General features: G+C 45.4%; 1 protein-coding gene across 1 annotated transcript in view; it reads right to left on the bottom strand.

The window, feature by feature from the left end:
- Positions 1–27,227, bottom strand: part of LOC138527005 (alpha-1-antitrypsin-like) — a 70,406-nt gene that overhangs the window by 3,099 nt on the left and 40,080 nt on the right. The window contains exon 5 of the mRNA XM_069637986.1: positions 19,196–19,343. Within this exon, the coding sequence (XP_069494087.1) occupies positions 19,196–19,343 (148 nt within the window). The remainder of the gene's footprint in view (positions 1–19,195; positions 19,344–27,227) is intronic.

Genomic DNA, 27,227 nt, shown 5'->3' with positions numbered 1-27,227 from the left:
AGTGGTAATTCCGCTGATTTTTTGAGGAAATGTGGAGGATGTACAATCCTCCACTTTTCCTCCAAGCATTGGTGGAATTACCACTTGTAATTCCACCCGTGGTAATTCCGCCATAAAGCCCCAATGGAGTCCTATGGACTCCAGAAAATTGGGATTTACACCACCTACCACCACTTGTAATCCCGTGGTAATTCCACAGGACCAAGTGGTAGTAACTGTAAATCCGTTTGGTGTTATCTCGGAGGATCTACCTCCGAAATACCACCAAACTCATAATGAGGCTCCATAACATGCAAAGACTGTTGCCGCATCAAGCAAGCATGTAGTAACATTAAGAGTCCACATGATTCTGAGTATTGCGGCTCCGTTAGATAGTCCCCATTTTTTCAGAGTCCACGGGGAAGCGAAATATAACCAATACCCTCATAACCAGTTACCTCCTCACAAAAGCAGGTGGAATTCAGGAGTTTCAGGTTTAAAACTCGGAATTTGGCACAGCCGTAAAACATGCAGTGTTTCCAAATACTGCATGTTTAACCATTACCGCCAAGCAGATAATCATGTGTGTGTGCGCACGTTAGTGGGTTGATGGATGAATGGGTCTGTGTGTGCATGTGTGTGAGGGGTTTATTGGTGGGTCAATGGTGTGTGTGCATGCTTGCCTGTATTTGTAGGTGAACAGAATGGGGGATGAGTCAAGTTTGTGTGAATGGGTTAATAAGTGGGTGGATGAATGGATGTGTGTGTGTGTGGATGAACAGGCGAGTGTGTAGTTTTAGGGCTGAATTGATGGATGGGTGACTGTGTTTGGATGCACGGATGGACAATACTCTTTTTAGCATCAACAGTTTAAAACCACATTAAAACACATTGGCAATTGCAATTCATACGTCTCATGGTTTCGGGAGGAGAGCTCAGGGGCAACATGCTCGCCTTGGAAGCAAAACGACACGGAGCAACACAGGTTTCGATCCCCGGGTCCGCGCTTAGAAACCGCTTGGTATTAAGCACGTGATAAATAACACATCATATCATGGACGCTGCAATCAGTGACATGGGTGTAGAGGAACTCAGTCATGGGAGCGACAGTGCTTGCACGTAGTGCCTTATAAAAGTCCAATAAACGTGCATGGAGCGGTTTCAGGAGAGCAGGGAGATGTGAGGTAAAAGGAACCGTGGGTAACGGGGTAACGGGCACAGTGACAATGGTTTGAGGCGCTGTACTACTTCCAGTGCCAGCCCAAGAGAGTGTGAAAGGCTCACCACGCTCTGCCATAGACCAAACAGAATGCAGGGTTCCCTGTGGAAGGTGTATTTCAGGGGTATCTCCGCTGCATGAGACGGCACCTGCACGGACGGTGAGAGTGGAGTCGACCCACTGTTTACACCCCCTTGGGCACACCCTCATCTACTAGGCATTCAGCAAACCCTGTACCAAGGACTCTGTTGAGGCACAGAGCTAGCCAACTAGCTTCAGAACAAGCAACCTCGAGGCCTACCGAACTGTGCTTTATCAGAGCATGTCTTCCGCTGTTTAAACAATCTGGGACAGTGTGGAATCCAGGCTCTAAGCATGAGTAGAAGCCTGCATTATATGTTCAGCTTTGCTCTTGTCTCAACTTCCAGCTGTCTAGCCTATCAACGAGCTTGGAGCAGCAGCTTTAAAAGTGCCTGTTAAGTCTGCATTCCATGCCTCCCATTGTGATGTGTACATGGGCACTGGTCAATGAGACATAACCAAGGTCTGTCATGGAAAGGACAAGGTACCCCCTACCCTTTGCAAGCTATAATAGTGTTATAGCCGTTAGCATTGGGCTCCAGTATGTGCTATGCTGCATTAAGCCTTGTTATAGGCCCTCGATTTCTGTCCAGGGCCACTAACTTGGTTGGAGGTCAGCTATCACACAGAAGAGCCCTCTAAATGCATCCGGCCGTAGCACATCAATAGAAATGCAACAGGGCCGTAGCGTAGCCGTTTATAAGGTTGGGTTTGGAGTGCACTTGCTAAAGACGTCACTGGGTCTGGGCATTGTCACAGAAAGTGCAGAATGTGTCCCTGGAAAAAATGATGGCTGCAAAGCCCTTGACGGTGGCAGAGGGCCAAAGCCTGGCATACACAACTGCTCTCTGTTAGACCCTGTAGTAATAATCTAAGGTTCTAAGCCAATCAGGATCTTGGGAGGTCCTAAAACCTCACGTAGATTAAATCTTTGGTGACACAAAGTTTGAAAGCATCAAAAACAGATTGGACACAGACTTGCTTGCATTCATGACATGACTTGGCCAATTTTGCCTCAAAGGTGAAGAGATTCCCTGGCCTGTGGTCTTCTGCGTGAGGGTATGGGTGGCGCAGCGTGATGACGTCGCAGGCGCGTAAAGAACGGCGGAAGCCGCATGCGCGGGACAACTCTCTGACATACGAAAGACGTTGGCGGTTTCTGAGGTGCCACATTCCTCTGTTCATTTTGAAGTGTTTGCGTGTGTACACAGTCGGGTTACGTTTTATTATTTTACAGAAATTAATTTGGTCACATTCTCCTAAACGGGAAGAGATGGTGGTGAAGGGGGCATACCTGCCTACATTTGAAAATAAAAAACCCTGAGATGTATGCCCCGCTGTGGGGACATCACACGATCGCGGGAGCGTGTTCTTGTGAGATCGCACATAACATGATCTCACGAGCCCACGCTCCGCGGGAAAACGTTCCCGCTTCAGAGCTGGCAGCCCGCCAGATGAAGCGGTCGCACCACAGCGCTTCTCCTGATGAGGAGCTGAGAAAGTGAGAACTTGTAGCAGCCGTACAGCACAGCTTCTAGGGTGTAACACCACAGCCACAGGAGGCTACATGGGGGCCCTAGAAGCTTACAGCGTGCCATCATAGTGCACACACTTCCCACAGTGATTCAACTGGGGAAGTCCTGAACTGAACTGAACTGAACTGTAAGTACGTGCTTGATTTGAGCTTGGACATTGAAGGGTCCACACCGGTTGTCATTCAATAAAGTCTGTTAGAACTCACTACAGCTTCCTGTCGTCCCTTAAGGCCACAACACCTGCCCAGACACAAAGGACTCCGCCCCTCTGCACACGGCCCCGCCCACCTGTCAAAAAGGTAAACTCGGTTGTTGTAGCCGTCATTACAAACACGTGTACAGTTTGCACTTTACAGTGTAATGCAATAAATGTGACTGTCCTAGGACATAACCACCAAAATTGCATAGGACGGACGAATGGCATTCGCCTTCCATAAAAGCAACACACGTAGAAAACCAAGAGAGGATATTTTCTTCAAATAGTGTTTTTAAAAACGTCAACATGTGTGCATGTTTTAAACTCCAAGAACCGTGCAAAGGTTTTCCCTGGAACTTACAGTACCGAAATGGGACATTTCCCCTTAGTTTGTTATTTTTCATGAGGATATATCGTGCAGTGGTGAGGTGTCCAGTCTGCATACCTGATGACTGGTTCAATCCCTGAGGTCGGCTTATTCATGAATTCAAAGAGGTCCTTCAATCTTTCTCATTTTAGCTGGGGGGGAGCCCACCCTCTGAAAAAAGTGGGTGGACTCCGTCTACCAACGTGTACCCTCAACTTGAGCCCTGGCAAACTGGCCAAAAAGAACGGAAGCTGAAAAAAATGGGTACTGCTTTCGATACGGTGACATTAATGATGACACCGGAATGAAAGGAGTATTCCCCGTTTTTTTGTTTTTTTGCTTCAGCTTTCATTCTTTTTGGCCAGTTTGCCTTATGTTTTAGTCGCCCTTCAATTTAGGGCGACTAAAACATAAGGCAAACTGGACAGAAAGAATGACAGTTTAAGCAATATAAACACGGTAATACTGCATTTGTGCCGTTTCCGGGTGCCATCTAATCCTCCATGCGATTGGCTGCAAAAGACCGATGCGGTAGCCAATCGGATGGAGGATTGGACGGGACCCGAAAACCTGGAGACTCCAGGGTTTTCCTGGAGAAATGGCGAAAAACCCGGAGTCTCCGGGGAAAACTCAGAGATTAGGCAGGTATGGAGGGAGGGTGTGGGGGTCGCAGGGATGGGGGGCATGTGGGATGGCTGGTGATGGTGTCCATGTTTAGTGACTGCAATTTAAGATTGGCACAATGTTTGTTTTGCAATATTACTTGCTTCCTGGAGAGTTTTAACAAATTCACATGGCCAATGATTTTGAAGCTCAGCTTCAGTGCTAATCTTCCTATCTATCCTTTCATGAAAATATTTTGTAACTTCTTTTTTCAACTCTCACCGTTTCAAACCTTGAAGCCTATAAGGCGCTTCGAGACACACTGGGTAGGGCCAGCGCTACACAACATCAAAATAAAATACAACAAATCAAGCCCTCCCCCTGTATCCTCTCCGTCATTCCCAAAGTTTCATGGCATTCGGATAATCTTTTCAAGAATGTCATGGGGTACTTTTAGCTGCGGCACATGCATGCCCTAATGCCATCCTACACAGTAATTCAATCTACCAGTTCATTTAATTTTGAGCTAGTTGAGTGAAGTGTATATTCAAGACAGGCTGAAAATGTGTTGGGGCCCATTTAAACATGATGGTGTGGGGCCCGCTTTCCTTAGAGCTGAAAAAAGTCATGGTAATTCAATCTACCAGTTCATTTAATTTTGAGCTAGTTGAGTGAAGTGTATATTCAGGACAGGCTGAAAATGTGTTGGGGCCCATTTAAACATGATGGTGTGGGGCCCGCTTTCCTTAGAGCTGAAAAAAGTCATGGGGTGCATACACTATAATGGAGCCAAAGAAATACAGCCAAGGGTTAATAGCCGCTGATTATCACGAGACGGCGAGCCAGCAGGGAGCTGAAACACTAAATGCCCACTGAAAAGCTATACAAACTTCTTGTCAGCAAGTGGCCGGTGTGGAGGAGTGATACGTATAACGAGAGGGAATCCCAAATAACACTATAGAGACTGTGAAATCCCTACCTTAAGTTTGGGAGTGGATAGAATATATATCAATAGATGGTAGAGAAATGTAACAACAGTTCATCTCGACTAATAATTAATAAGAAAATATCAATTTATTAAAAACAATATATTAAAAACAAAATTAAATTTTGACAAATACATATGCATTTCATGTGTTAAACAGAGTAAACGGTCCATTTTGGGACTACTAAACTTCTGAAGAACTAGTGAAGATCCTCGATTTTTTCTTAAAAGACTGCAGCCACTCTACAGATGAGGTAAAGCTTTTTTATCCCACCCTGGAAGCAGATATTATCGCTTATAGGTTACTCTCAATGCAGATAAAACTGAACTCATTTTCTTCCCTGCCAACACTCCCTCCTCCCTGCCCTCCTCCTTGCATTCTTTTTCCTCCTTCCCAACTCCCCTTCTCTCCTATGCTTGTAACCTGGGTCTGCACATTGACACCCACCTCTCTCTTTCTCATCACATTTCCCTCACTGCCAGATGTTGCCGTTTCCACCTCTACAACATCTGCAAAATTTGTCCTTTCCTAAACTTCCAATCTACTAAACTCCTCATCTCCCCCCTCCTCTTCTCCAGATTTTTCTACTGCTCTATTCTTCTCTTTGGACTCCCCTCTCTCCCCCCTCAAATCTGTCTACCACTCAGCCATTCGCTCCCTCTGCCTCCTCTCACCTCACAACTCCATCTCCTCTTCTCTTAACTCTCTAGGCTGGCTCCCATTCCACTCCCAACTCAAATTTAACTTCCTCTACCTAGTCCTCAAAGCCCTCTATGGTCTTACCCCTCTGTACCTCTCCTCCCTTCTCTCTTTCTATACTCCTTCTCGTTCTCTCCGTTCTGCAGATCTCTTCCTTCTTTCTACTCCATCCCCCGTTTCCGCTCCTTCCAACTTCTTGCTCCTTTCCACTGGAACCGCCTTCCTCTTCCCGTCCGCCCCATCACCTCCTATCCCTTATTTCGCACTTCTCTAAAATCCTATCTCTTCCACTCTCCCCCCTAGCACCATTTTTTTCCTCTCTCACCAACTAACCCACCTCCACCCTCTCCTCCTACCCTCTGTCCCTCTATTAGTACTTAGCCTCATCATAAATGGAAATTGTTCGTTGTACTGTTTTCTGGTTTAGATTCATTGTTAACTATTGCTTGTTGTATTAACTTGTTCCTCTTGTAAAGCTCTTTGGATTAAGGCGTTATATAAATTAAAATAAATACAAATACAAATACAAAAGCTCATACCTATTTTTATGGTTTGTCAACCGTCATCCTGATTTTGCGCAGTATTAATTACAAAGCAGGGAAGATCAACAAAGATCAGCCATAAAGTAACAGTGACCCTACATTTTTCTCCTGAAGATGGTTCCATACTACAGTAGTGAACTGAAACATGTCGAGAGCAAGATCTAGCTAATTGTTTTGGATTAGATCAGTATTTGTATCATATTTGGAATCAGCCACAGTTGAATAGTACATTCAAAACCTATCCTGAGGCTTTGATGATATATGCGTATAGCTGTAGACAACCTGCAACTCAACTACAGGAATCTTTGTCACTAGCACTTTATTTTTAGTGTTTTATGCTATGTTTAACACATGATATGCACATGTATTTGTCAAAATGTAATTTTGTTTTGAATGTATTGTTTTGAATAAATTGATATTTTCTTGATGAATTATTAGTCGAGATGAACTGTTGTCACATTTATCTACCTTCTATTGATATATATTGTGGAGGAGTGATAACAGTTCTGTATACCCGAAGGAAAGTGATGGCCGGAAGGGCTTCAGCAAACACAGCTTGTAAGGCGAGCCCTGCTAAGCACACATATTAAGCGCCTGAACGAAAATAATATATTGCTGTCTAACCAGATTGCTGACTGACAACATGGGGGCAGTAGCGGGGTGCCCCCTGAGGCTTGAGGTCCTTTTCAAGTGAAAGGCCCTAACGCAGCCTTTGAGTGTATCAGTGTCACTAAGATGAACAAGAGCTTAAGAACACCGGAATTAATAGTACATTTAGAGGGCATTATCATGAGTTAACGGCCAGAGCGAAGTGAGGGCATTTAAAGAGGGCCATAGGACATTACCACCTGTAATGGTCTGACAAAGGGGGCATTGTTGCTTTTAGGACATTTTAAACTATGAGGTTAAAATGTCCCTTTTGAAATTAGGAGAGAGACAAAGGACATCTAATGATTATGAAATGTTGGGATGAGTGACTTATTGCAGACATTATTGCCCAGTACCAGTCTTCAGTGGAACTGCCAACATTCCAGCGTTTGCATATTGTTCACAAACAACATGGACTACGTCAAAAGTAGCGAACCACCTTCTGCCTCACAGCACATTCACAGAGTGTCCCTTAATAAACCAATGCAGCGCTTCGCATCCTATAGCATATGCAGAGCAAACATTTTACAGTATTTGGAGAGCTGTAAAAAAGGCCTACTGATTCTGTCCATGTCTCAGTTGTGACAGTGACAATGGGGTTCAAATGGTGAGGGCAGCCGGGCCAGAGAACCCCTATTTGTTATGGTTCTTCATTACACGCCCTACCTTGCCCTCTGGTATTGGCAGCAATATCGTAGCACCGTTGATGGTCATCCACCATTGCTTCTGTCCCTCTCGAACAGTGGTCTCGCCACATGTTTCTGTCAACTCCAGAGGTTCCTCACTGATGACTAAGCTGGCTATGACTGATTGGAATTTTAGTCCAAAAAATCTGAGAGGCAGAGGTTGCAGACCACTTCTCTAGAGGTTTTTCCAACAGCCCTTCACCAGTTGTGTGTTTTCACAGCAACACAGCCCAGTCCTGACTGTTCAATTTCACAAGTGCCTTCAGGAATCCCAAGGTATCTTATTACTAGTGGTTTTCATAGACATTTGTAATATCGGTGGAAACACAATGCACCATTTCCTGTGATTCAACCTAACGAAAAAGTAGCAGGGCCTCCCCACTCTCTCCACTGTGTGGTGCTAGCTGAACCCGCACTGCCCATGCGCGAATGCATGCCCACGGCTGTCTATTTGGTGACGTATCAGGAAGTCTGTGCTTAATCTTCTGTGCGGAATTCACGACCACAGCATTTGCACTATAGTTTAAGGATTGGAGCACTCCTTTCTCAACATATATTATCACTACATGCTCTTTATGGAAAATATCAGCCATGCCCCCGCCTAACAATGTTGCTTTATATGTATATTACCCAGAAATGCTTCTTTAGATTCACCAGCGTGCAGACATTTATTTTGACTGTCATGGTAGTGGCATAGCTCTCAACCATTTGTGTTGCAATGGCGGGTGAAATCACCCGATTTTGTTTTTGGCGGGTGAGACGCCCATTGGAATGAATGGGCGTGCAGGAGGCTTGGCGGGTGAGTCAGCCTTTTACAAGGCGAGTGACACCCGCCAAAAGCGTGTGAGTTGAGAGCTATGGGTAGTGGCTCACATGTTATGCTTTTGCTATGTCATGTTATTTTGTGTGTTGTTATGTTATACTACGAAGCTGTTATACCATGCCCAGTGCTTTAACTTGGATTAGAAATTGAGGGGGGGGCTCTCGTTAGGGGGTGTGGCCTAAGTACTGGTGTGCTTAGGGCACACCCCCTATCGAGAGCCCCCCCTTCGCCTAAGGGGTGGGGGGGGCTAAAAGAAGCAGAGATGGGGCGCACTGGCATGATTACCTTTGAAGCTACCAGCCCCTCCTTTTAAGGGCGCACCAAATGTGTGACACCAGTGTGCTGCAGCTCACACCCAGCAGGCAGCCTTGTCATTCAAGGAGCCACGTGGTGAAATGCTTTACCACAGGCTCCTTGAATGAAAGTGCTGCCTGCTGCTGATGGCTCTGTACTCTGAAAGAGGAGGAGGGATGGACTGCTAAGCTCTCCTGTTGTTTGTTTCCGAGTAAATAGCCATCCGCAGCGTGAGGAGCCCAGGGGCTTCATGCTGGGCGATGGCTATTTACTCAGAAACAAAAGGAGGACTGGGCAGTCCAGCCCTCCTCCTGTTTCAGAGAACAGAGTGATCAGGCAGCCCGCACTGCAAAGTTGCACCTGCTGCTTGCAGGTGTCTGCACTTCGGTTTAGAAAAAAAGAAAAGGCCATACCTTTTCTTTTCATCTAATCCGAAGTGCTGACACCTGCAGGCGACTCGTGTGAAGCCGCTACACAGGCTGCCTCAGGTGTCAGCATGGCTGGGGCTTGTCGGGGGAGCGCTCCGGCAGAACCCTGGCTCGGGAGCCGAGCCCCGGCTAGCCCCAGCCCACTTAAAGCACTGGGTATACCATGTCTCATTCAATGGTGCAATTATATTCTCCCGGAGGCTGTCTCCGCCCATGTGATCCTCCCTCATATAGCCGCCCCCAGAGTCAGAATCGGGTAGTGGCTGCCCTCCCCTGGTCACAAGGGGAGAGGTCATCACTGGGAAAGGAGTGATGATACCATCAGATTCATCACAGTAGAAAAATGCTTAGGATAGGGAAAGTTAGGCATTTTCTTTATTGTTTTTGTAATAAAACATAAAAATGATGGAATTGAAACTTTAGAGAGTGCGGAATGGATGTCACTGGTAGTTTTGACAAAACAATCCGATGGGAGGGTAAGAATGTGAATAGATTTGAGGAATGGTAATGAATCTGTGGTGGCTGATTGTCCACCCTTACAGAATTTACAAGAAATGCTAGCATTATAAGGTGACGCCAAGGTATTCAGCACTTGAGATATGACGAGTGTGTATATCGAGTGAAGCTTCATCAGAATTTAAAACGACTGACAGCTTTCATAGCGCCTTATGACTTGTTTGAGTTTAAGCCAATGTCATTTAGTTTGGCAAGTGCCCCTTCAGTGTTTCAAAGAATTATCTATAATTTGTTCAGAGTGGTGGCATTCCAAAATTATATATTAATTTACGGGAAGAATGAGGAGCAGCGTGACAGGATTCTTAATGAAGTGTTGGCAATATTGGAAGATGGTGTAATGATTCTAACAGCAGAGAAATTTAAGTTTGGAGTGAAAGAGGTTGAGTACGTAGGACACAGTATTTCAGGAGAAGGTATGAAACCTAAACAAAATCATACCAATGTTATTCAAGGAGCACCTTCTCCTGTGAATGAGGAACAGCTGAGATAATTTCTCAGATTGACTGAATTTTATTTGAGATGTGTTTTCAGTTATTTGCACACAAAATAGAGCCCTTGAAAAAGTTATTAAGGAAGTGTTTTGTGTTTGAATGGTCAGAAGTAGAAGAAAAATGTTTCCAGGAAATAAAGGAGGATATAAAGTTGGCATTACCACTTAAGCGTTTTGAGAGTGGTAAAGGATGTGTGTTAGGAGTGGATGCAAGCAGTTATGGTTTGGGGGTAACCCTGTTGCAAAAGGATAAAGGTCAATTGCGAGTAGTTGCGCATGCATCAAGAACTTTAACAGGAAGTGAATGAAAGTATTCAGAAATAGAAAAAGAGGCTCTCGCCTGTACATGGGCAGTGCAGCATTTCAGAATGTTCTTGTGAGGAATGGAATTTATGATAAAAACAGACCACAAGCCCTTGATGCATGTCTTGACGCCAGATGGAGGCATGCATTTAGCAGCAAGATTGTGAAGACTGGTGACTAAACTACAAAGGTACAGGTTTAAGATAGAACACATACCAGGTAGGGACAATGTACTGGCGGATTGCCTGTCGGGCCTACTAAAGGGTGGAACAAATGATCTCAGTGAATCTGAAAGTGAGGCTGCTTGGATAGAAAGTGAGAAGCAAATAAGTACAGAAATCGGGTGACTATGAGAAAAAGTGATTTCAAGAGATGAGTGGCGTGAGGAAGGAAGGTTGAGGTTTTAAATCGAGGAGAATTGAGTTCTATGTGGAAGATTGTGGATTAAATTTGTGTTTAAGGTGAATGTGTACTGCAAGGGGAAGTGTTGATTCCTCCAAGGTCACGGAGGACAAGGCTAATTAGAGTCGCACATAAGGGGCATTTGGATATATCAACTACAAAGAGGAACATTTGAGCTGATTTTTGGTGGCCGAGTATGGATTCGGAAATAGAATATGTAGTGAAGTTGTGTGTGCTCTGATGAATCCTTTGGAGTCATCACTAATTCCCCGACAAGAGTCTCCACTCATGTGGCCACCTGATCCTGACCCTGGGGGTGGTATTATGAGGGAGGATCATGTGGGAGGAGACAACTGGGAAAGGTGGTGGCCCCATCAGGAGAGAAACGGTATTATTCACTTCATAATGAAGAAGACTTAATCATTCCTACATTTCTGAAGGCTTGTGGTTGCTATATAAGTCCATCCCAGTTTAAACCCCCAAAACCCCTTCGTTGAAATCACTCTAGGCAAAATATCATTCATACCTCATATACACATAACACTCCTTTAAAATCTCCTGTCTTTTATTATGTTTCCTTAAATAAAGGTCCTGAAAAATATCACATTGGAGGTTATAAAGATCCTGTAAACTCCAGCTCCCAGAAAGCCTCCAGTACTGAGATGAGGATGAGGAAGAAGGAGTTTATGCAGATCAAAAGAAACACACACATGCAGACTAGTTGTTTTTAGGAGGTCCGTTTGAGCTGGAAATTTAAAGATGGTGTCTGCTTTTCAAGAGAGGGGGCCGAGGAAGAAAGAAGCAGACCCGGAGACGAGAGAGGCAGAGCTGAAGAGGGACGCTGTGTGGAGAGGGACTGTGCTGGAGGAAGCAGACACCTCTATCCCGCCGCTCACAGGCATTACATACCTGTGTGGGACGAAAATGGTGGGGATGCTGCAGGCATGAAGAGAAAGCCGTCGGAAGACCGGCAGCGACAGGGAATTTACCGGGAGCACAGTGGTGCAGAAGGACAGCAGTCATGCATGCGGGTGAGCGTGGACTAGCCCGAGGAGCAGAAAGGAGGCCTGCTATGCAGGGGAGACTATCCCAAAGCGGGAACTTCACAGCAACGGTGAGCCACGGCCTGGGATCCCTTCAGTAAATTGGAGAGTCGGGCTATACCATTAGGCCTGGGAGCAATTAAGCAACTATTTTGAATACCAACCACGTGAAGTGAAAAGTCAGAATTTAAACAATTCCCCATACATGTAATGTCAAGGAGGGGAAAGTTGGAATAAGCATTACCCTAAGCAAATGAATAGTAAAGAAGATATAAAAAGGCAGCACTTGAACCAATCCCCATACATGTGATGCCAATGTGGGGAAGCTTGGAACAAGTAGTACCTCAAACCAATGAAGCAGAAACACAGTGAAGGAGTACAACTGTGTTGAATTAAAGAAAAGTGAACTCAAGAAGAAGTCCTGGTGAAAGGAACACACCAGATAGTGAACATTGAGATGCAGGATACCTGGCAGGAGAGTATACCAGGGTATCTGTATGATCCAGGGAGAAAAGATTCCTGGCAGGAGAGTATATCAGGAGATTCATTAAAGTTGTACAAAGAGTGGAAAGATTCCTGGCAGTTGAGTATACCAGGAGATCAATCAAAGCTATATGAAGAAACCTATTTTTTTGTTTTACAAAGTGTATGATAAAGAGGTACACTGCAGATACTGTTGCCATCTTAAAGGAATTATTGTTTGAAAGAGACACTTTGCCATGCTTCAGAAGCTATTATTTGAAAGAGACATTCTTTTTGCTATCCACAGAATTATTATTTAAAAGATACACTTTTGCTATCCTTAAGGATCTATTCTTTTGAAGTGACACCCTTACCATTCTTAAGGAACTGTTATTTGAAAGAGATACTTTTGCTGACCTTAAGGAGCTGTTTTTTGGAAGAGACACTATTGCTATCCTTAAAGAACTGTTATTTGAGTCACATTTGCCATCTTTAAAAGGCTATCGTTTACAAGAGACACTTTTTCCTATAATACTTAAATAATCCAGGGGAAAGGAGAGCACCCTCTGGATCCAAGGACTTCTCCTTGGAAAATACTATTTTTGTTAGATTTTTCTATTTGTCTTACTTTTTAAACACTTTTTTTGCCAAAAATAAGCCAGATACAATTCCTTGCACTTTTAGTGTGAGGGTCAGAGTAGTATGTTTTGGACAGAGGGACAGTTCATATGTTTGACGATGAGACACAGACTGATCTTTAGCTTTAGTTTTCTAGGTAGGTAAATTCTCTTTAAGGTAGGGACAGAAAGGCTTGTATCCAACCCTTTTCGTTTAATAAAGATGTCTGACATTGAAACCATTACAACTTTGTGTCCGCCTCTCATTTCTGACCCCTCACAGTGCTTTGTCAAAATAGTGACAAGGTGCTGGGAACAAGGTTGAGTCAGATGATTCCGGTTGATTTGCCAGCAGGCGGATGGAAGAAAATTGCCATAGACACAGCAGGATCATTTCAGGTGTTATCGGAAGATTGAAAATATCTGGTGAGTGTGATAGATTACTATTCTAAGTGACCAGCTGTTCAACCAATGAGAGAAGTGAATACCATGAATGTGATGAGTATTTGCTAATAAGGGAGCACCAGAGAAAATGGTGTCAGACAATGGAGTGCAATTTAAATCAAGAGAAATGGTGGAGTTTTTAAGAGAACATAACGTTGTACATATGTGTCCTTCTTTATGTCATTCGCAATCTAACGGAATGATTGAAAGATTTAACAGAAGATTAAAAGAACTGGTACAGATGTGCGTACAAAATAACTGGAACTTCAGGAGGGAGTCAGTGAGGTTTATTTGCTTCTTATCGTACTACGCTACACAGTGTAATTGATGTGACACCCTTCCGGCTAATGCGTGGAAGGTTGCTGTGCAACAGGTTGTGTCTGGGATGGGTTTGAGATGATGGAAGACAATACAAATGGAATGAGGAGATGCAGAGAGATTTTGCGAGTCAGAATGCAAGATAAACAGAGTGAATAGTAAAAGTATGCTGATGACAGACGAGGAGCAAGAAAGCTTGGCATACAATGAGGAAATCAGAGTGAAGTCCCACAAGGGTAAAGGAGTGCAGGGAAGCCTGTGTGCATTTGTAAAATGGGGATAGATGGAATAGCAACAGGATTACAATATGTTGCGGTGGAAGGCGTCTGAGTGAGGGTGGAATGAGTGGTTCATGGAAGGATCTGGTAGGAGACCAAAGAGTGAATGAACAGAGTAGTGTTCCGGTTAGCGATGAGAAACAAGTAGAATGACTCAGCACCAGGTAAGCACAAGATAAGGAGGAAATAGATGGGATCTCAAAGCAGAGAAAGAACAAGATCTGTGTTGAGGGGTCCGTCAATGAGGTACAAAGATTACGTACTGTATTAAAGAACTGTTTTCTTCAAAGTTGTAGTTAATGGAAAAAAAGAAGCTGTGTAACATCGATAGTTGACACAGGTCTTCCTGTGCACGAGACCTGCGTGAACATCAAACGTTCAGCGAATGACAGTTGGGGGAGCAGAGGGTCAACAGCCATTGTAAATGCCGGCCGCCTCTCTCCCCGTTCTTACTTTAAGTTTAAAAAAGTATGTGCCTAACTTTGATGTGTATTTTACTCACTGCCAGGGTGTCGCATTTCTTTCAGCTATCATTTTCATCTATCTTTTACGCTCTGTCACTTTCACACTTTCTTTTTTATTTTTCTTCCTTTTCCTTTCCCACCCATAAGCATCAAAGACTAGTTAGTTGGTTGTGTTTGTAAACAATACCTATTGCATCATCTTGTGAGCCTGAAAGTGTTTGTTCTTTTAGAGCGCCTGCACGTTTGAGTGGGGAGCAAGTCCTGGTGCCATATTCACAAGTCAACAGAGAGGGGTGAATTTGGAGGTTTTTTCTTAGCACATTTTCCATTGAGAGTAGAGGGTAATGTTTGCCAGGTAACTAATCCAACCACAAAAAAACTATACAGAACATACTCCCATCCACTAAACAAAAGAGGCGTACTAATGTTTCATTCCAGACCCTTATGCTATTGGATATTCACTCTAAGGGTAATACATTTAGCTTGGGTGGGATGCTGGGTGGAAAGAGTGATACGGCTTCAATAGCAGTCATAGGAACGTCTGATATGGTCATATTCAGGGGCTGGGGTACAGTTTATCTTCCTATGAGTTTGTTCAGTTTGTCCTATCTGCTAATTCATTAGCCACTAGATAATTGCATGGATGGCACATTCTGGTGGAAAATTGAACACAGTGCAACATGTCATTACTCAGTTAAATGAGGGAAAGCAAAGAGGGAAAAATTGAAGGAAAGAAAGTGGCAAAGGAGGCAGGGAGGTAGAAGAAATGGGAGAAGGAGTAAGAGGGTGGGGGGTAAGAGAGCAATAGAAAAGGAAAGAGAAAGATTAGTGGTACAAGAAGGAAAAAGAGGAGGCAAAGAAAGAAAGAAAAGTGGAAATAAGCAAAGCTAAAGAGAGTGAGATGTAAAGAAAAACGTAAATAAGAAGAGATCAAATCGAGAAAGAAAATATAATTAGAACGATATTCACAGAAAGAAAGCAGGCAAGAGAAATAAAGAAGGAAACAGAAAAAGAGAAGAATAAAAAGGTTTTGTATTTCTACTCCCGTTGCACCCACAAGATAGCCTTCTAATTCTACTCCTTCACTACTTATAACATCACCTGAGGTGTTTCTCAGTGATCAGCTCTGGCATCCATCCTCTTCAACGCTAAGATGGTCCCTTCCGCCAAGAGCCTCAACAGTGATGCCCTAGGTCAGGGGTCTGCAACCTGTGGCTCGCCTGATTTATTAACTAGAACTCTCATGACCCTGACTATTGACTATGCTTGCTAGGGCCGATGGGAGATGTAGCCCAAAACATCAGGCCTGCTAAAGGGTGCTTATCTCCGACCTATATGAAAACATTTGTGCCCACAATAACCATATTCGCCTCAAATCCAAGAGGCAACTGACACAATAGAGAAGGCCTCGCCGATGGTAGAGACCAGAGGTTGAGGTTCAGCTCACAGGACCGGACAACCCTGCTTCATTCAGTCATTCAGTTTAGTAGCCCATCCGAGTTTGGCCCAATCACACTTTCTTCCAAGAAGGTTCACGTTCTGTGAATCAAATACAATTTGGGACTTTTCTTGGAACTCTTATGTTCATTTTGTGACAGAAAGCTTCTTCTATAAAAGGAGTCAGCAATGTTTGGCTCTCCAGATGCTTTGGCCTATAACTCCAAATCAGCACTACCTAACAGTCAAAAGGCGAGGGGTCATGGGAGTCGTAGTCCAAACATTCTGAAGAGACACAGGTTGCAGAACCCTGTTCTGTTACCTGTTCCATCCTTGTCTGGCAATCTTCTCCTCCTGACTGCACCTTGCTGCCTATTGCTGTAGCCGTACTTCGCATACACCACTGCAATGGCATCTAGAGCACACTCCCAGGTAAGACTTGGGTACACAGCTAGGCAGGGGCGTTGCTAGGGGGGGGCTAAGGGGGCTATAGCCCCTGATCTTTTGGTTGTAGCCCCAGATAGAATCTCAGGAGCTACAGCCAAAATACTAGCTAGCCCCCAGTCCCAACAGTTCTGACATAAGGTTAGCCCCGGGTCTTTTCCAGACCTAGCAACTCCCTTGCAGCTAGGACAACCCCATTCAGGTTGCCCCACAATCACTCCTTCAGTTAACTTTTTGGGAGAGGATGTCAAGCCTGAAAATGTCACTGGACAATCACTCCTTGTTCTAGGAAAAAATAATTCCATACTGGCATTTGTGGGAAGAAACGACTTTGATAATAAAAAATATTTTTGCCCCTTGCCAGTTAGATTTATCTGGCCTTCTGCTTTGCTTTTTAACGCATAGAACAAAATGGAAGTAATCCCCGGGTCTGCAACCTTCCGCTCTCCAGATGTTTCAGACCACCACTCCCATCAGCTAGCAAAGTCAGTGGTGAGGAATCATGGGAGTTGTAGTCCAACACGGCTTGCTGTAGAACATGCATTTGTGCAGATCTCAGTCTGCCAACGGGATGAGAAGGGAGTAACTCTGGGAGATGTCCAAGAAAAAGAAAAATGCCATCAGCAGCTTCAAGAATTCCTCAGGGGGGCGACTACTGGAAGTCTTATATTAAAGCTTCTGCAATCAAGACCTTGACCTCCTGGCTCCTGTATTTTAGAAGTTGTGTGGCTTTTTCTGGACTTAAAAAAAGGGCTTAGCTGATACAATACTCACATTTGCGCTGATAAGATCGGGGCGTATCATCCCTGTGCTGGAATCCAGGCACTAGACTGCAATTAGAATCCGCATTAGCAAAGTCAGTGCTTTTGGTTTTTCTTTCGGCAGAAATATGGCCTCTTCTATATGATATGATATATGATATGGCATTTGTAACGCGCCTATAAACAAGCGTTTAAAGGCGCAACAAGGCAAGGAAGGGGGAACAGAGGGAGGACAGAGACAGCGATCTTACTAGGCCAAGTGACATAGAGATCGCGCAAGTGCAGGGGGGGGGGAGTGCCAGGGGGAAGGGCAGGGGGGCAGTGCTGTACATGGGATCAAAACAATAACAAGAAGTGTGGCCAGGAGGCGGCAAGTGCAAGGGTAAGTGCAGACAGAAGGGGTCCAAAAGTGCAATAGGGTGACTGTAGGGTTACAGGTACAGACCCAAGTGCAAGGGTTGCCGGGAGGCAGTGCAGGTGTGCAACTGGGCAGGTAGGGACCTGGGCCCGAAAATCAGAGGGTAGCCAGGTGACCAGTGCAGTATCAGATAGGAAATCAGCAGGGGAGAGGAAGAGAGAAGGCAGAAGGGAGGTCTTGAGGTGCTTCCGGAACCAGAGATGGTTCTCCTGGAGTTTCAGAGAGGCAGGGAGGCTGGTCCAGAGGGAGGCACCAGGCGAAGAAAGAGATCTACCACCAACTTGTTGCTTGGAGAAGCGACTGACCCTGAGGGAGTTGGTGTTGTAGGTGGTGCAAAGAGATTGAGTAGGAAGGTATTTACGAAGAGAGAGTTGGAGGTATTGAGGACCCAGGCCCCAGAAGGACTTGTGGACAATGCAGAGGGTCTTGAACTCAATCCTTGCAGCCACATGGAGACAATGCAGAGATTTCAGTGCTGGAGAGATACGATCCCTGGCCTTGAGGCCAAGGACAAGTCTTGCAGTCATGTTCTGGATGAGTTGCAGAGGGCAGAGAGTAGAAGCAGGCAGATTTAGAAAGAGGTTGTTGCAGTAGTCCATCATAGAGAGAACCAGAGCTCTAGAGACGGTGAGCTTCTGGGGGAAGGAGAGGAAAGGAAGAATACCTCTAACAAGGTGCAGTTGGTAGTTTGACTTCTTAGAGACATCAGAGATGTGAGGAGAAAAGGAGAGTGTGGAGTCGAAGATGACCCCATGGTTCTTAGCCTCACAGGTGGGAGCAGGAAGAGGGCCAAGAGAGGCCAGCCAGAGAGTGACAGGAAAGGAGGGTGCATGTGTGCAGATAAGGAGAATCTATGTCTTACTGGCATTAAGGCAGAGATCGTTGGCGGCACAACACTCCTGGGTAGTAGACAGACAACCAGAGATGAGAGAAGGAGAAGAGGTGGCAGAGAGGAGCCTAAAAACGAGCTGACTGTCATCCGCATAGCACTGAAAGTTGGAGCAGAGAGCGGCAATGCGGTGGGCGAGAGGTGCCAGGTATTGGTTGGACAGCCAGGGAGAAAGGTTAGACCCCTGGGAAACACCACACGTAGAGAGTGAGATAGAAGAAAGGAAGGACCCAAGTTGTACCCGGGAGGGTCGATCAGAGAGGAATGAGGTCCGCCAGGCCAAGACCTGATCAGTGATACCCAGGTCATCACGGAGACGATTGAGCAGGATGGCATGGTTGACCGTGTCAAAGGCAGAAGAGAGGAAGTGTAAGATGAGGACAGAGGGGAGATTAGAATCAGAGATTCTAATCAGAGAGTAGAATCTGTATGCTTACACGTTGTAAATACAACTAATACAATGTTTGTGTTGGTCTTTCATGATTTTTACAAAACAAAAGAATACCAGTATTTACTTACAGTCTTAAGCTTTTTTCAAAGCAAAGAGGGGGGGGCGGATAAGCCCCCCTACATACTTTGCTGCAGGGGTATGGGCTTGGCCGCTGCATTGCTTAGAAATCAAGCAGACGACTCTATGGTTCTGTGGGACGTTTTTGATTAAACCGGTAGCTACTTAATAGATGTAATTAACCTGTTCCCTTCCTGAGAAATGATTTATGATTTAGCAGGTGGAATTGTCTGTTCAAAATCACAGTAAAAGTATTTTGACAGCACCCCAATCCCCATGTGCTTTGTTGCTTTCCATGCCCTACTTTCATATTACCTTGTCCAGCTTGAGAGGTGGTCCTGCAGCAATGCCGGAGAGATTGGCACGGTGATCAAACACATCTGTGATACCCAATGCAATCATTGCCTCTTTCAGGTTCATGGAAGGTGAGATGGAAAACTTTGGAAGCCATAGTTCTACAAAGCTGTGGCAAAAGAAGAAAGCATACGTTTGAGTCAATATCTTTTTTTTCCCTTGGTAAACTCCCATTGGAAAATATGCAGAGATGTCTGGTATTCGGAGTACAGGTCTAAAACAGGGGTTTGCAGACTTTTAACTCGCCAGATATTTTGGACTACAACGTATAGCCCTTGCCAGCATACTCAATAGTGAGGGATCCTGGGAGTTGTAATGTGAAAAATGTGGGAAGCCGCAGGTTGCAGACCCCTGCTCCTTGATGTAAATTCCAGGATATGCTACAAGGCTGCACCTCCACCAGTGCCGGTGTGTAATTTCCTGTTGTATCAGGATGGATGCAATGATTTTTTGTTTTTTAGATTTAAAACATGTTTTAATATGATGACATGTTTATGCTCATTTTTTTTTAAACGTGTGCGCTATATTGCATGTCTGTGAGCTAGGTGATGCTGTGAGAATGTTGGGTGGAATGTAGCAACTGTGTTGATGGAGATTCCATGAGTGAATGTTGGCCAGGACTTTGTGAACTGGAAACATGCATACTCCCTGTGTTCCTATCTAGGCCTCAATCTGTAACTGAAGAATAATGTACATTTCCTGCTGTGTACTTACCGTCTCATGTCTGGTTCCTGAGTCCTTGCCCCCATGCTGATTACTTCCAAGGGTAATTAACCAGGATGTGCCTGCTATTGGCACAAGGGGGAGAGGCACTGCACAAACCCATTGGTTGGATCGCAGACTTGATTCACCAGTAAAAGCCCACTTTCCATTGTGTGCTGCCAGTGCCTTTCACCACTCTGACCATTTTTCGCTCATCTGCTTTCCTTCACCCACCTCACTCATCCCTACCTTGGCCACCCACACCCTACAGCCCACCGCACACACTTGCCACCCCCTTCTCCCTCATTCCACCTTTCTGTTGGCCACTGCTTAGTCCCTCTGCATCCCCTCCCTTCTCGCAAGATGGGTATCAGTAACATAGAAAATAGACTTGCTTCCTTTTCTTGGTTACACGGTGGCCATCTTTTCTATTTTTAAGGGAAAGCAGGCTTGCACTGTTGACACAGACTGTTTTTCCTTAAAAAATAAACTGGCACCTTGGAGGGATCCCAGGAGTGCTTGTTGCCTTAGGTATCTCACAGGTGGGTGGTCATGGTCGATATTGGCCATGTGCCCTTGCCAAGGCCTTAGTTCACTCAGACCCACAAGGGCCCGGCCTGGGCGGCAATTTCAGACAAGTCCACCCACAGACCATTTAATGATACATTAGATACCTGAAAGTACTACTCAGCCAATCAAGTGGTACAGAATGCGATCATTACCTGCAAGTGTGGACCCACATTATGAAGCATCTAGTGCTCGCTACACCTGTGGCCTCCACCCTTTCACTCACTGTGCCTCCTCAGTCCTTCCTCTCTGTCACCTTGCAGTCTCCATCTTTCCTTCTCCCTTGCCCGCATGCTCCAACTCCTCGCTCTCCTTACCTTGCTTGTCTGCTCCTTTCTGGCTCTGAGCCTCTTTTCGTTGATGCAGTAAATGTGGGCTTGTTTTCATGCAAATGCTGGTGTGACAGATTATTCCCTGCCCAACCATTGACATCCGCGCTCTGCCTGTGGCGTGTGTGAGAAACCTGAGGGTATCCTCACATCTGCTCCCCCGGGATCCTCTGGTCAGATGGCCAGGGACAGGCCATCACTCTTGGATCCCGACCTGGGGGCCGACAAGCGAGGGAGGATCACCTGACTGGAGGGTCCTTGGGAAGTGGAAAGAGGGTACCTGATGGCGAGACATGGGATCACCCCTTTCCTGACAGTAACCTACCCTCCCCTCCCTTAGCGTTTATCGGCTATTTTTATTCTTATTTCCTTGAGTCTTACAAAAACCACCTTAGTACTAAAAAGAAGAAATGGCCACTAGGAGTAATGCAGATTACCCACTGCAAAACCCACTTTGGTACTGTGATGAAGAAGCGAGGATCAGAGGCCTCATCAGAGTCAGGCAGGGCACTTTAATAGGTACAGGCAATGTCAGGTAATTAAGGGTAATTCGAATCACTTGCAGCCCATTTCTAATCAGGGAGTGTTTAAAATGTGGGAGCAGAAGAGAACGAGGAAGCAAGGGCAGGAGTATAAAATGTGGGAGCAGAAGAGAACGAGGAAGCAAGGGCAGGAGTAGGACTGTGAGCCGCAGGAGACTCGTAAGGAGAGGCAGCCGTGGTGGTCTAGGTGAAGCCAAGACGTGGGACCCAGAGGAGCTTGGCGCTGCATGTTCCCCGAGCCTGGGAACCTCTCAGGTGTGGAACTAGCAGCAGGAGCTGCTGGTGAATGCTGAGCCCATGTGTGAGAATGCCAGCGACGTAGGTGATGGTGAAAGCAAGAGCGAGAACGAGACAGAGAAGCTGCACACCAAGCAAGTGAGTCTCGCCTTTGTGAGCGTCCCTGCTTCCCAAGAGAGAGGAGGAAGCCGTGGGAGCCACAGAAATCTGCAACAAGGTAAGGGGAGTGTCAGAGAAACACTCCGAAGGACTGGAAGCAGCTGATGAACTCCAGTGACTAATGAGCTGTAGTGCACTACCGAAAAAGCATATATCAAAAGCTGAAGTGAATGGAAACAATCTGTTGAACGAACTAACAATGAATGAACATTTATTTAATACCGAACTAAGCCGAAGTAATACATAGAAAGCAATACAGCAACCTTTAAATAATGAGCCACCATTTACAAACCTGAGTGATGAATGTCAGAAGGGATCTGAGGCTTTGACCTTGAGGTTGAATGTGGCGAACAGGGCTAGTGAGTCCATGCTGTGACTCTTTACTGACTTTGACAAGAAGGGCTGAAGTAGCCCACGCAATTGAAATTGAATTGTGCTACTTTCTTGCCAAAGGATCACCTCAAGAAACATTTGCACTAGTAAACCATTGAACATCAGCTGGTGGAAGCCTATGGTTGCGTGACCTGTGATGGGTGGACCTTGTGGTCTGACAATTGCGCCTAGACCATTGGGTTTCCATGTGTCAACTTTGTTAACATCAAGATTCAAGTTGCAATCAAGGCAATTGGCTTCTGGTTGTGTGGCCTGTGATGGGTGGACGTGCAGTACGACAACTGTGTCTATGCCAGAAGCCACAAAAGGGTTTACAAGTGACGAGAGGTGTGAGGTTTTGGTGATACTAACCAAAGGAGGGGTCAAACAGACCCTTTGTTTTCTGAGAACTTGTGACACAACTATTGTGAGAGTGACTCTTGGCGAAGGGAACCCTGAGAGGTAATGTCTGGAGAATCTTTGTCTTGGGGAAGGGAGATATGAGACAACAGCGTTGTATGTACTTTGCTATTGCATTTGAACTTAGGGAAGGGAGACCCCTAAATCTTTGTTTTGATGTGAACTGTGATATTTAGGAATCTACGAAAAGGTAACTTCAATGCTGGTGTAGTCCTTGTTGAAAAGAAGCCATATTGGAACTGTGTTAAACTTCAATTGGAGAACTTTTAAATTCATGGAAATCTGAATTGACATTCTTTGAACATTTTGGTTTTGGAACACTGATTTTGGTTGAGAGCATTTCCCCATTAGTTTTGTTATAGTTGTGAGGACAGCATAGGGTTTTGACACAGAGTTTTGCTTTTGGTCTTGCTGACATAGGGCCTCATTACAATCCTGGCATTGGACTATGGTGCTATTAGCACCATGGTCCATGCTGGATTCCGCCATGGTGGATGGCGGATTTACCGCCCCATTCCAAGGTTGGCAGGGCGGTAAATCCCCATTCACCATGGCCCCTTCCCCATTCCCATTTTTGGCCCATAGGGCTCAATGGGAATGGGGAAGACGCTAATTACGGCACTGTAAATTACGGTGCCGTAATTAGCACCAAGGTCCCTTAGCATGTTGGACTTTAACGCCTGCAAAAAGCAGGCGTTAAAGTGTGAATCGGCCGTTAAGGGTTTAATGGCGCCGCAGCCTTTTACGGCGCCGTTAACCCCTTAACACCAGGGTTGTAATGAGGCCCATAGACTTTCCTTAGTTCATTTAGGCTGGGAAATCCTGCCATAGTATAGAGTTAGTTAGGCGTTACACCGCCCTGAATTTTAATGAAGTTGTTGAAACTACAGTTACGTTGTGTGTGTCATCTCTCTTGGTACCATGGCTGTCTGACACGCGCCGACCACCTAGTACCTGGTTTTACCACCCCCTTCCACCCAAAATCTAAACCTGTCTTTGCCTTTAGCGAGTGCCAATATCTATAATGCCTTCTCTGGTGGAACATTACCAGAGGGTAAGTCTTTCTGCAGACGTTATTATCCCATATTGGTGTTTTTGCTCTCATTGCCTAGTTTTCTGGAGCTCTGTGAGTATTGCAGTCAGGGTCTATGCCTGAATTTAGAAACGATATCAAACACTGCTCAACATGGCCAAATTAAAGTGAACTTGAGCCATCAAAGCACAAGTAAGGCCAGTTAAGCACAATGTGTGCTTTCTAACAATTCTAAAATTGATTCTGGACATGGTGACAATAGGCCAAGCTACCAACGTTGGGACTGAAGTGCTAATGGGTCTGATTATGAATCATCGTAGTCTTTGGACCTTTGACCTCTGAAGAATAAAAGGCTTAGACATCACTCTGAGAAGGCCCCATTTTGGGACCTGTGTTGTGGTAGATAGATTTGTTTCCAAATAGGAGAGAAATACTTACAATATGTGCAACATATTAACATCACAACTGGATGCAATATTGTTACAATGTTGCAGTTTGCACATATTGAGAATATTTAATAGAGGGTTGTTAAATATTATTGTTAATGTTACTTTGTGTCTAACATGATACATTTTAAATCTGCATACATGTAGCAACATCAAATTGTATGAATATAATATGAGAACACAGTATGCAACTTAGTACAATGAAATTTAAAGCACAGACGTTTCATATATAGAAAGACTTTTGAATGGGAAATCCTTTTCGCTAGGTTTTAGCACACTACATGAAAATAATACGTGCACACATTTTTGTTTGAGCTGGTTGGCCGAGGGAGGGGTATTGGTTGGCAAGGAGACAGCTGAAACTGCACGGGGGTGTCTATTTTGGCCATAAATAGAATGACAAGCACAGGTCCAGGGTTTTTTCCGCCTGGAAAAATTGTTAAGCAGTGGCAGAGAAGCGTCGGCCACCTGGTACTGTCAATCTGGGGGAAGTGGCAAAATTTGTAACCGGATGTCTGGAAGCGAAGAACGGCCGCTGGCCTGTAATAAGGTTAAATGGAGTGGCAAGGAAAAAATTATAAAAGGAACAGAGGCCACATGAAGTGAATTGATAGTTGCATGCAATGCAAAGGTGAGAGAAATAAATGCCAAAAAGAAATATCTAGCGTGTCGGAGTGCATGGAGAAATTATTTCAGTGCCTGATCAAAGGAGTTTCTTTATGAGCTCTCCAGAGCCTCGTACAAAAGCGTCCATACGTAAACCATGCATGCCAGATTTAGCATTGCAGGTCTATGATCAAGTAGAAAGCTGTACTAAATATGTATGTCTTGGGGGAAGAAACCCTAGAAGAGGGTTGGGCTTGAATCTGCAATGTCATGAAAATTGTATATTCAAGTGAGTTGTGCTGTAGTGAAAGGCAGCCAATGGAATTGTGGGGATTAGATTTCCTTGTATAGGGCCACACCATTTGTGTTTTGGGTAATGACATGTAAGGGAACACAAGGGACCTGCGGGAGTGGGAAATGTGTATATATATATATATATATATATATATATATATATATATATATATATATGTGGTGAAAAAAAGAGGAGAGGGGCGCACTCCAGTTCCCTGCACAGTAAACCTTCTCAGCCACAGGTGTTCTCCTCCGACCGGTTTCTGTGCCAATACACGTCATCAGGGAGGCTGTCTTAACTTGCAGCTCACAGCAAGTGCAGGTGTTACCACTTAGTGAGGATTCTGCTGCAAGGACTTCTGGTAGCTGTAGTCATCAGGTTTGCAAGGAAAAGACTCACACCCAATCCCACAGTGGGGAAAGGGGGGGAGTAGCCTACAGTGAGGCACTCCAAAGTTGGGCATAAATTACCCCGGTGCAGCACCCTATTAGATTTCTGAAGATTCCACCCTTCAGAAAACTTACAAATGTGGTGAAAAAAAGAGGAGAGGGGCGCACTCCAGTTCCCTGCACAGTAAACCTTCTCAGCCACAGGTGTTCTCCTCCGACCGGTTTCTGTGCCAATACACGTCATCAGGGAGGCTGTCTTAACTTGCAGCTCACAGCAAGTGCAGGTGTTACCACTTAGTGAGGATTCTGCTGCAAGGACTTCTGGTAGCTGTAGTCATCAGGTTTGCAAGGAAAAGACTCACACCCAATCCCACAGTGGGGAAAGGGGGGGAGTAGCCTACAGTGAGGCACTCCAAAGTTGGGCATAAATTACCCCGGTGCAGCACCCTATTAGATTTCTGAAGATTCCACCCTTCAGAAAACTTACAAATGTGGTGAAAAAAAGAGGAGAGGGGCGCACTCCAGTTCCCTGCACAGTAAACCTTCTCAGCCACAGGTGTTCTCCTCCGACCGGTTTCTGTGCCAATACACGTCATCAGGGAGGCCTCTCCTCTTTTTTTCACCACATTTGTAAGTTTTCTGAAGGGTGGAATCTTCAGAAATCTAATAGGGTGCTGCACCGGGGTAATTTATGCCCAACTTTGGAGTGCCTCACTGTAGGCTACTCCCCCCCTTTCCCCACTGTGGGATTGGGTGTGAGTCTTTTCCTTGCAAACCTGATGACTACAGCTACCAGAAGTCCTTGCAGCAGAATCCTCACTAAGTGGTAACACCTGCACTTGCTGTGAGCTGCAAGTTAAGACAGCCTCCCTGATGACGTGTATTGGCACAGAAACCGGTCGGAGGAGAACACCTGTGGCTGAGAAGGTTTACTGTGCAGGGAACTGGAGTGCGCCCCTCTCCTCTTTTTTTCACCACATTTGTAAGTTTTCTGAAGGGTGGAATCTTCAGAAATCTAATAGGGTGCTGCACCGGGGTAATTTATGCCCAACTTTGGAGTGCCTCACTGTAGGCTACTCCCCCCCTTTCCCCACTGTGGGATTGGGTGTGAGTCTTTTCCTTGCAAACCTGATGACTACAGCTACCAGAAGTCCTTGCAGCAGAATCCTCACTAAGTGGTAACACCTGCACTTGCTGTGAGCTGCAAGTTAAGACAGCCTCCCTGATGACGTGTATTGGCACAGAAACCGGTCGGAGGAGAACACCTGTGGCTGAGAAGGTTTACTGTGCAGGGAACTGGAGTGCGCCCCTCTCCTCTTTTTTTCACCACATTTGTAAGTTTTCTGAAGGGTGGAATCTTCAGAAATCTAATAGGGTGCTGCACCGGGGTAATTTATGCCCAACTTTGGAGTGCCTCACTGTAGGCTACTCCCCCCCTTTCCCCACTGTGGGATTGGGTGTGTCTTTTCCTTGCAAACCTGATGACTACAGCTACCAGAAGTCCTTGCAGCAGAATCCTCACTAAGTGGTAACACCTGCACTTGCTGTGAGCTGCAAGTTAAGACAGCCTCCCTGATGACGTGTATTGGCACAGAAACCGGTCGGAGGAGAACACCTGTGGCTGAGAAGGTTTACTGTGCAGGGAACTGGAGTGCGCCCCTCTCCTCTTTTTTTCACCACATTTGTAAGTTTTCTGAAGGGTGGAATCTTCAGAAATCTAATAGGGTGCTGCACCGGGGTAATTTATGCCCAACTTTGGAGTGCCTCACTGTAGGCTACTCCCCCCCCTTTCCCCACTGTGGGATTGGGTGTGAGTCTTTTCCTTGCAAACCTGATGACTACAGCTACCAGAAGTCCTTGCAGCAGAATCCTCACTAAGTGGTAACACCTGCACTT

Source organism: Ambystoma mexicanum, chromosome 14, assembly GCF_040938575.1.
Source record: "Ambystoma mexicanum isolate Mex_15411 chromosome 14, UKY_AmexF1_1, whole genome shotgun sequence".
Classification (NCBI taxonomy): Eukaryota; Metazoa; Chordata; class Amphibia; order Caudata; family Ambystomatidae; genus Ambystoma; species Ambystoma mexicanum.
This window is presented reverse-complemented; position numbering and strand designations above follow the sequence as displayed.